The 10724-nt window shown below is 40.7% G+C and overlaps 2 protein-coding genes across 4 annotated transcripts; both read right to left on the reverse strand.

Annotated features, from left to right (window-relative positions):
- Window positions 1-33: 33 nt before the first annotated feature.
- LOC125767881 (G-protein coupled receptor Mth2-like) lies at window positions 34-3411 on the reverse strand. Of its 3 annotated transcripts, none has more exons than XM_049434838.1 (5): window positions 3336-3411; window positions 2365-3189; window positions 2148-2283; window positions 870-1539; window positions 34-802 (listed from the first exon to the last, which is right to left on the reverse strand). In XM_049434838.1, exons 2-5 carry the CDS (start codon window positions 2836-2838, stop codon window positions 433-435), a joined length of 1650 nt encoding a protein of 549 aa, XP_049290795.1. In that variant the 5' UTR covers window positions 2839-3189; window positions 3336-3411; the 3' UTR covers window positions 34-432. The 3 variants fall into 3 exon arrangements, with proteins under 3 accessions (XP_049290795.1, XP_049290796.1, XP_049290797.1); XM_049434839.1 differs by having other exon boundaries at window positions 870-1044; window positions 1108-1539; window positions 2365-3359; XM_049434840.1 differs by having other exon boundaries at window positions 34-547; window positions 617-802; window positions 2365-3359.
- A 52-nt stretch (window positions 3412-3463) lies between these two features.
- Window positions 3464-10072, reverse strand: LOC125767885 (probable G-protein coupled receptor Mth-like 3). Its single transcript, XM_049434844.1, has 6 exons — window positions 8023-10072; window positions 7816-7948; window positions 5621-6052; window positions 5368-5542; window positions 5088-5273; window positions 3464-4957 (listed from the first exon to the last, which is right to left on the reverse strand). Exons 1-6 carry the CDS (start codon window positions 8542-8544, stop codon window positions 4822-4824), a joined length of 1584 nt encoding a protein of 527 aa, XP_049290801.1. The 5' UTR covers window positions 8545-10072; the 3' UTR covers window positions 3464-4821.
- Between the last annotated feature and the right edge of the window lie 652 nt (window positions 10073-10724).

Below are 10724 nucleotides of genomic sequence, written 5' to 3' on the forward strand. Positions count from 1 at the left end.
TATATAGCTTAGAATAGAAAATAATCTGCAGCATTTCCATAATACTGTTGCGTTTATTTGAAAAAAAATCTATCTAGCCTTCGATTTATTGTTCTATTTTGCCTCATTACATGTACCTGCTTTATCAAAAATACTATTTCAAAATGGAATACTGTTGGGTGCAATTTATTATTGTTCGTTATTCTTATTCGAATGGCCTCTACTTTGGCTTACTAATTAGTATGCAGTTAGCAGTGAAATAAAATTAAATAATTGCTAATGACAGTTGCTGTTGTCATAAAAATATAATCCCTCTCCATCTTCTATAAACTCCAAGCATAAAAAAAACATTCGAATTAACAATTAACCTAAACGTTACGTATATAATGCTGCTAACATTGTCATGGCTGCATAAAATGGCTATTATAATCATCCTACTACATACAATGAACACTAGAAACTTGAGGTAACAGCCGATAGTCTCCGGTTCGGTGCCAAACTTGTCGTTCTGGTACCACTCACAGAGAACGGCGATTGGTTGTGGTTTTGAGCTCGCTTACCGTTAAGCCTGCAAGAAGGAAAAACAACACTCATTAAGCTTGCGATTGCTTCTCGTGCATGCCTCGCGCTACTTAACCTCTGTTGCAGCAGCTTCCACACTTTACGCTTCCACACAAACAGGAAAAATATAAACACTCCGGTGATGCAGTTACATACGTCGGTCACGTGTACCAACCAGTGTTGCGAGTCCGCAATCCAGGTTATAAACTCGAACGTCCAGGTTACACCCATTACCACAAACAATCGGACGTATAGGCCGTATCTAGTAGGAAAAAGATGAAAGAATATTATGAAAATTGTTTAGTTTACGCAGTGGAATATTAACTTACCTATTTCGTTCGTTCGTGTACTTGCTGTGTCGTCCCGATTCGCCCTGAAGTGCTGCTGCCGTGCAGCGTTCAATGCTGTTAATCTTAACAGCAGTACTGATGAAAAAGAACAAGTTCGCACTCACCAAGAGCACCAATGGAAGGTACAGATAAAGAAAGGACACAAATTGTTCTCCTGAAAAGATGAAAAGTTGTTCTTCAAGTATAGTTGATTTGTGAAATTGAACCACAGACTCACCCTTAAACAAACACTGTCCATCCCCAAACCCGGGCCGCAAGCTCGTATACATCAACTCGGTATGATCGGCCACTAAAGCGATTGTCAAGAAAACGAGCGGACATCCAAATCCATAGCAGCAGTACAGTAAAAATTTGCTCTGATCGGTCGTTCGCCTGCGACGTCCTCCAAACGTCCAGTAGATATCGAATGCCATCACATTCAGCCAGAAGAAGCTTGACATTACGGAGAAGTAGTACGCATACCCGATTGCCGTACACCAATCGGGTGTACTGTCGAACATGCTGCGTTTGATCAGAATTAACACCAAATAGCTGATCGTCAAAGCGAACACGTAGCACATCAACGATTTGCCAGGGATGTTCCGTAGGTCCGGTATGAGAGCGTACACGATCAATGTTGCAACGAGGAATGGTATAGAAATGATCATACCTAAAACAATATTAAGATGCATTAAAATGTCAAGATTTTCTTTCTCTCATTGTTTTAGGGATTTATCGACCATCAAACCATCACAGCAAAATGTTTCTCGATAGGGACTGTTAATAGTGATCGAATTATTAACTATTGCATACTTTACGGCGTTTTTTTGGTTTTATCGCCAATTCTAGCAATACTTCGTCAATGCGAGGGATAAACTATCAGAATAGGTATGGAAAACAATGTTATTCTTAGGATGACTTAATCTTTATACAAAATTTAATTATATCTCTTTTTAAATTAATGATCTTTTAATTTAATGGGCATTGATATTCCATACTTCTTCTTGGCTTAACGACCTTACAGGTCACGCCGGCCATTTCTGGCTTACTAGACTTATTTTACCACGTAGCCGGATAGTCAGTCCTTGCTACGGGGGAACGATCCGGATGGGATTTGAACCCGGTCCTGCCGTGTGGACCGGCGCCGTTTATCACATGCACCACCGGACCGGACCCCTATATATATTCCATACTAAACACTACAAATAAACCCATTCTTTTAATTTTAATGAACTGTAAACGCTAGCTGCTTTTCATTTAAAATCACCTCTTACTCACCCAACGAATGCCAACGGTGCACCTCTAAATGTTCGTCCGTTTCCTTTATCCACACGTGCGGCATTGAATCTTCGGCAGGATTTATGCAATACGTTCTGCTCGCATACACCTTCGTACCGTACGCAAAGCTACCATCCTGTAAGATTCATAACCATAACATTACGCAAACACTGACCATTTTCTTACCGAACTATAACGCTTACGCTCCATTACGCACATTGATCAGTTCACCTTCGTGACCGGAGATCTGCAGCGAATATCCGGGCATATAGTTCCAGGCCGGTGGCGTCTCATAGATTAACCAGAACTCGTTGCTTTCCCGCAGATCAACCTCCTCAAGCATATTATCCTCCGTGCTGAGTCGATTCGAAGCGGTTCGATTAAGCGGCAGTGACGACTCCTCACATTTCGATCGGTCAATGTGAAAGCAGCACACGTACACACACTTACGCTGCGTGCAAACACAGCTGTAGCGACGATTTTCGCCCGATGTTGTATAAGATTCCGGTGGATAAATATTTCCCGCAAAACGAACTGAACCTTCCATATCGCGGACACCTTCCGACAGATCGATCCGTTCGGATAATGGACAGTTGATTGTTTCCGCGTCAACTCCAGCAATACAGATCAGTGTCAGCGTTATTAAAACGACGCACATCACGTTGGTGTATAATCGACGGCCGAAATTCATCACACCAGCAAAGGGAGTTCGCACAAATGTTTATTGAAACGCCGTAAAAGACCAACGACTCGAGTGTACCATGTTTCGATCAACACTAAAATCGGATGCCACCTGTATAGCTTGTGTGTGCTTTGGCTTGAGAGATCGTGACCGGCTGCTTCACTACATCTTTAACGCATCCCGCCCCATTTAGCAGCTAAACGATGTGTGGGAGCACTGTGCACAGCTCGTTTTGGGGTGTATTTTGTATACCGGGTGAGTTAAGAAACAACCGATGAATCTTTGTTTATACACAAATTCGAAAAGGTCCTATTCCAGACAGACACACCACCCCTGGAGGAATTACTTAACAGCTTACACCTAGAAGTTTGGAGAAAATAGGTAACCGTGATTTTCCTCTCTCTCTGTGTCTCTCTTTCTCTCTGTACAAATGGCAAGGAGTTCTATTTTGAGTACAACGCCTTTTTGCCCACCCATTGCTCCATAGGGGTGATAAACATACTTACCATTGTGTATCGAGTTATCGAACGGGGCAAAACATGGCCAAATCACATTGTTTAATCATACGCACAAACTCCGGGAAGAAAACGCCGGAAAAGTGAAATCTGTTAACACTCACAAACGCATAATTCCATTGTTCTTAACATTCGATCGTATTCGACTACTTCCTTTACATTGAACAACGTTTAATGAATCATTTATTGAAGCTTACTGTACTGTATCAAACGTATCAAATACTGTAACGTATCAAATACTTTTCCACAATTTCATCTGCAAACTCATTACGTTTTGTAACATAAATTATGATAGCAAACTAATCACACTATTTCACAGTAAAAAGCGTGGCATTGAAATAGAACCGGTTTTGGTTTGGAATAAAGAAAAATATACAACACGCCATCAGCACCAACAACAGATGTTTGTTATCTTCGCCGGGCTGTTCTGACCAACGGGTGAAACATGGAAATTTATGAATCACTTTAAGCATGCATTCCTTGAGTCATAATTCCGATTATTTGTGTTATTTATAAGCGTAGAACTGGAATAGTTTAATTCAAACAGTGAGGTAGATATAAATGCACGGTTGAACAGTAGTACTGCGAATGTAACACTGGTATCATTAATATCTTACAACACTGAATACACTTGAAATATGTAAAGCTATAATGTTCTTACACTGAACTGTCAATACATCTCGTGAAATACATATGTTGTAGTAACTTAAACTAAAAAAGTAATTAAACTTCTGTAATACATTTAAATAACTTAAAAATATCGATTCATTTTTCGCACTTCGCAAACGAACACGTGAACGAACAATTTGAACAACGGACAGATTTCAATTTCAAATGAAAGATATCGATGGAAATCGATTCGAGCTATGGAGCTCGAATTAAATTTTGGCGAAATATTTCACGCAGCACGAAATATTTCGCGCTTTGAAATTACTGTAGCATTTTAATCGTTTTTGTTGCAGAGTTTTTTTTGAGTATTCACGAAAGTCCTCTTTTACGTGGGGATTTAATAATGTAATACTATTAAACATTGTATAATAATGCACGGCACATTGAATTTTAAATATGTTACTGGGCGTTGATCTCGTTGACTCCTCTATGTGTGAATAAAAAAAATACTTCAATATTATCATTTGAATACGATGATAGATTTTGCTGTTGTAACATTCCTGCGTTAAGTTGTTTACACAACAGTTAAACCTTGCACCATTTACCTGTAGCTGTGGACCTCCCACAAAGAGCAGGAAGTTTGCCTACAAAATAAAACATCGATTTCGCGAACCATTTGTCTTTCACGTTTTCCGAAAGACGTCGATGCGGTCATGGTCACGCTCGCTCGACAAATGGGCGATCATCCTTACATGACAATGGCCAACCAATTGAAGACGGCAATAAGTTACCCTTTTTTGCGTGCATACGGACGGCAATGTTAGCCATTTAGCGTCTCCTTGTCGCTCGTCCATAAGGTAAACACATATCAATTCCCATGAGTCACATCCGTCAGGCGGGTCTCAGCGTTTACCGTTGACTTCACATCCGTCGTGCGCGTTGTGCTGATGGTACTGTTGGTGTTGTGGTCATTCCGTCCCGGGACGGCCTGGTTAAAGCCGAATCTGCAATCGAGTAAACATTGTCACGTCCACGCGGCAAACTGCAAGGCAGGCGATCACCTGCCTAATGCGAAGGGTCTCTCCGGGCGTCCAATACTCGGGAGAATGGGACTGTCGGAATGCTGACGCTCACCGTTTCAGAAGCAGCTGCTTCACCTTCTGTTTCCACACGAACAGCAGGAATATGAAAATGCCCGTGAAACAGTTGCAGATATCGACCAGATAGATCAGCCAGGTCGATTCACCGACCAAAAAGGTGATGATCTCCATCGTCCAGGTCACACCCATTATGATGAACAGTCGTAAATACAAACTGAACCTGATGCAGCAGGAGATAAAATTGAAGTTAAAAACAAAACAACAAAACGATTCATTTCCATCCTGTCCAATGACGTGCTGGGGCCACACCTTACCTGTAGCGGTCCTTTTCGTATTTTGTGTGGCGTCGAGAATCTCCGGACAAAGCGGAAGCCGTCGCTTGCTCCATACGGTAGATGCGTATAGCCGTCACAGCAAAGAACACCACATTTGCCGTGACGAGCAGCAGCATTGGTAGATACATATACAGGAACCCAATCAGCTTTTCCACTGGGACCGATAATGAAACCATTCGCTGTCACTGCTAAGCCCTTATCAACCTATAGTGTACATGCCAGCGCTACTCACCACTGACGAAGCAACGCTCCATACCGATCTGGGGCCTCATGGATTCGTGCACAAACTCCGTATTGTCAACTAATGCCACGAACCCCACGATCAACAATGGCACACCCCAAGCATACAGACTGTAGTAGAGAAACTTTCTCCGCTCGCTCGACCGACCACGGCTGCCGCCGAACGTCCAGAATATATCGAATGCCATCACATTTAGCCAGAAGAAGCTAGTCAGGAGTGCCGCATACACCAAATACCCAGATGCGATGCACCAGTTCGACTGATAGCTGAACACGTTGAAACGCATCAGTGCCATCAGCAGGTAACCAACGCTAAGTGCCGCCACATAGCACATCAGCGACTTGCCAGGAATATTTTGCATCTCTGGGAGCAGCGCGTACACGACGAAGGTTGCCACCAGGAATGGCAACGATATGAGGATGCCTGTGGGGAATTAAAGAGGAGTGTCTAGTATCGAGTTACGAACGGGCAAATAGTGTAGCAAACATCGTTAGCGAATTCACTTAACCACAGGAGACACCAGCTGTCGAGATGCTAATCCACTTCGAAGGGGTGTAGATCGTTACTTAAGAACCTTATTAATCGATACCATTTGTGCTACATTAACACCGGATATCGGATCAATTTTCTGCGTTAAAATATTGACTTGACGAAAGCAATAAATGCGTTTATGACATTCTCCTGTTACTTCATGGAATCGTTATTAGTCCAGGATTGTTAGGAGTTATCCAATTAATCAGAAGAAATTGGTATTAATCTAATCAACTAAATATTCTATTTTTTTTTTCGAATACATTTGAACACGACACTTATACAAGTTTGACTCTTTTAAAAACACTACTGCTATCAGAACTTCTTGTTTGTTCCATCCAAATCGGTCCCATATTTAGAGTTAATTTTGAAAATGATTACTTTAAAGAAGTCCAAAATTGGATTTATTTATGAATTTTACCTATCGACAAACAAAAGATTGCTTATATAAACCATTGCATATCTGTAGTGTAAATTGCACTATGTAGACACGCTTAATGTCTTAACGCGTAATGTCTTGAGACTGTCCGTGTTGTTGCCTTAGACAATCTCTCTTTTGTTCCGGTTTAAAAGCCTTTAGGAACTTGTTTGCCTGTGCAGAGGGTATACAACATTTTGTTTGTTTTTCCATAGTCACGGACCATTATATCACTTCCGATGGGAAAACTGGTTCAAATGAGATCCACGAACTATTGTGCATTAGACCGAATACCGAAAAACGATTTCATGCGACTAACCTCTTTTTTGTGTATAAATAGAAATGGTGTTATTGCAAGTAAATACTTCAGACAAAACATACAAATGAAGTATTCTTATGCACAAAACATTATTTATTATATTCTTCATAGGTCATGGTAGGTTTGAGGCTAATAAATAAGATGTTTTTAAATGTTTAAGGCTATTGGTCATATGACTAATAACACTAGAAACTTGCATACTAGAACTGGATTTAAAATAAAAACCAAAATTGCCAAGTTTTATAAAAAAACAAACTTCATAAAAAATAATGTTAGCATTTATAAACTGTATTAAAAAAGTAAAATAGTTTCTACACAATAAACAAACATTTTTAAATATCCACCAGCCAGTGCTAACGCGAATTGGATGTTGTAACATTCCTATATTTACCCAGATCGTAATGGTATTTACCTCGGTGTTAATATTTAACGCTTTAAGTCATTTAAACAGCTCATGTGTATTAATATTGTACCATATTAAAACTTCATGTTCATACTATTTCTACATTAACCATAAAGATTATTTTCAATTCGATTGCAATTAAATTGAATTTAAAAAAAAAGTCAACAAAAAAATGTCAAACAAAACAAAAAACGCAGACGTGCTATCGATACATCCATCCATACATTGTAACGCTTATCTTGTTCACCTTCACCCTGTGCTAAATTCGTTATCAACTTTGACCTAGCCCGATTTAGCTTTCCCACGCGTGAAAATAAATACGAATCGTACCAACAGCGACAGAAAACCCTTACTTACAAATGCATTTCACGTGCCGAGGCGTGATATGTAAACATTTCCTCTTACACCCAAGGACTTCGCTCTCTGTACAAGATCTCCTCAAGAAAACCCGATAGAAATTCGAATCGCGTGTGTCGAATTCAAATCACCTTCTGTTTGCAACAATGCACACTTACCGATGGAGTACATTCGGTGCATTGCGTATGCATCCACCGTTTCACAGTAACCGGCATATGCGAGCGGGTCTGCCGACTGCAAACAGTAGTGCCGAGGGTCATACATGGTTTGCCCGTACGCAAGTACACTATCCTGGAAAGAGAACACACTCGGTGCTAAATCTGGGAGATTGTTTTTCCATTCCACCTTTCTACACGATCACATACCGAGCGCAGAATGTACTCATCCCCATACAGCGTCAGTAAAGATCCGGAACATTGGGGTTTGAAGTAAAGAAAATGGTAGTTTGCATTATCGCGCAAATTACGCGTATCATGAACCGACCCATCAAGAGACATGGTAAAGTTCACGTTTAAGTCACCGGATGGACACGGTTCTCCTTCGGGTATACCATCCGGACAGCAGATATGAAGACACTGGCGTATAAGACACACGCAACCACGCACTATGGAACTATCCTCCTGAAAGTACTGCTTCGGGCTGTACCGGATACCGTCATGTTCGATAGTTCCATCCGCATCCTGTGTTCCGTTACTAATGTCAACCGATTCGGACAGTGGACAAAGGTTCGCCGCATCAACGTCACCGATGCCGAATAGTGTCCCGATGCAAAGTAACACAACACCAACACCGACCGTTTGCAACCAATACCGAGTTACCGGACGTTGTCTTATCGCACGCCGATAAGACACACGTTGCGTCACTTTCAAGCTCATATCACTACCCATTGTGGAGTGATCTACGCAAGCTATTCGTCACTAAACGCAACCCTCTTTTGCTTAGTAAATCGTAAACTTTATTCAATTAAGTCATCAAACGAATAAACCAACAAAAAAGTAAGCTTGGAATTTAAGAAGCAAGATGATCTGTTACACAATTAATACGTTTACTTTTAATCACACCACTTATCAATCATCATCAGCGTGCAAAACGGCATACACCTACACCCGCGATCTTCACACTCTACACGTGTTTTCTCCTGTCAACGGTTTGACAATGCTGCAGAAGGAACAGCTCGCGCGGCCACGGTCGAACGCGTACTGATTCCGACCGCCGTCGTTCGTAGACCGATGTGTCCGTTGTGTCCAACGATGATGCTATTTTTTGAACAATATCGCAAACGCACACACTTCACAACAGTGTGTGCATAAAAAATGGCATGCGGAACGCAGATCGTCCAGCTGCGCGATGTATTTCAATTCCCGCGGAATTCTTATCGTTTCTTTTTTTTTCTCTCTCTCTCTCTCTTCCCCTCCCACATTCCCTATCCCTTCGGATCGTCGCTAATCTATCCCCATTTACCACACCCCATGCCCTGGGACGATGAGCAAAACCAACGCTTGGGTGAATCATTTTCCATCCGCCAGTGCGATTCAACCCGCCCCAAAACACTGGATTGCGTTGAAGGGGATTTAATTTTTATGTTTCGTCCTTCACCGACATAATTACAGCGAAGTGCGAACTAACAGGAACTGAAGTAATGTGCTCCCTTATTTTTTTATGAACACTCTTTTCACCTCCCCGTTCTGTGTTTGGGGTGGACAATGAAACTCTAATTAAATACCAATGTACCACCACCGACACCGACCGACCGATTGCGGCCCTTTGCATCGTATCGTCTCTGAGTGTTTACGTTACCGGAAACCTTTATACCGCTTTACACTTTTTAACATCAACAAACAATTTCTCTACAGTTGTAAAATTCCAACCGCATACGGTTCACGGTCCTTACGCGATGCTCCGATCATTGCGATCGTGTGCGCGTGTGATTTGTTTTATAGTTCGGTTGCGTTACTTTCCAATAAACATCGTTCCAATAATCCGCGTATAAGGGCATACCATCAGTGGGAACGTGTTCGAAAATGATAAATGTTTCCCATTCCCGCACACGGGAAGGTTGATGTGTAAGATTATTTCCAGGGTATCACTTAAAATGCAGTTTTTTCCAAAGGTGTAAAGCGATAAGATTGTTTACGAAACAACGTACATCGATTGTGGTATTGAAGAAGTTTTGTGAGATTGTGTCTGTACGCGTCGTTTATGTTTTGATGGAACAGATGTTTTTGTTTTTAATTTTGTAATATTTATTTTATAATTAATAAACATCGATTCATTTTTTTTTTTTGTTCTTTAGACTTGATCATTCATTTCTATTTTTCTGTTGCCGTTTTTTTTTGTTTTTTGGGTAATGGAATCCTATTCCATTTATTTTTTTCCTCCTTTATTTGTCTGGTTTGTAGTTAACTGTTTTGTGCAGTTTTACGTATTTTTATAAGGACGATATCGAATGATTTTATGATAATCTTTTCATATACCTTTTTCTTGTTTTTAGTTTGTTATGTTTTTGCTTTTTGTTCAAAAGATAGCATAATCTTTTTTTTTTCTTCAATGACTTGTTTCTACGTACATCATTCATGAACAGTTCTACTTCTCTGGCTAGCTCGATATCTACTCTCTACGAAGCAAAACAAAAAATATAAAAACAAGGATACAAGAGTATGCGGAATGAACGTTTATCGTTTACTATAATGTTGTACACAGTATTAAAAATTCGCTTTAAAAAACGCTACCAAAAAATACAATTTCATACGAAACAGCGATCTCGCACCGGAATGAAAGTGATGAATGTTTGTTTATGCTTATGTAGGAAAGAATACCAGCGCTATCCCCTTTTGTAAATTCCCACATCTTTTTTTTATTTTACGAGTCAATTGTTCAAACATCTCGCGTTTAGTTAAAACCGCCCCGAGTGGTTCCCATTTCGGCTGGAAACACTGGGCCTAGACCCAACTGCTGCTCGTTTTACTACACCTTCAATTGGTAAACAGTAAATGGAGCGGCTGCACGAGATGCGTCGGTCGTACGTTTGAACAAATCGTTTGAACATAATCTTAAAAGGAAAAGTGAC

Source organism: Anopheles funestus, chromosome 3RL (assembly GCF_943734845.2).
Source record: "Anopheles funestus chromosome 3RL, idAnoFuneDA-416_04, whole genome shotgun sequence".
Taxonomy (NCBI): domain Eukaryota; kingdom Metazoa; phylum Arthropoda; class Insecta; order Diptera; family Culicidae; genus Anopheles; species Anopheles funestus.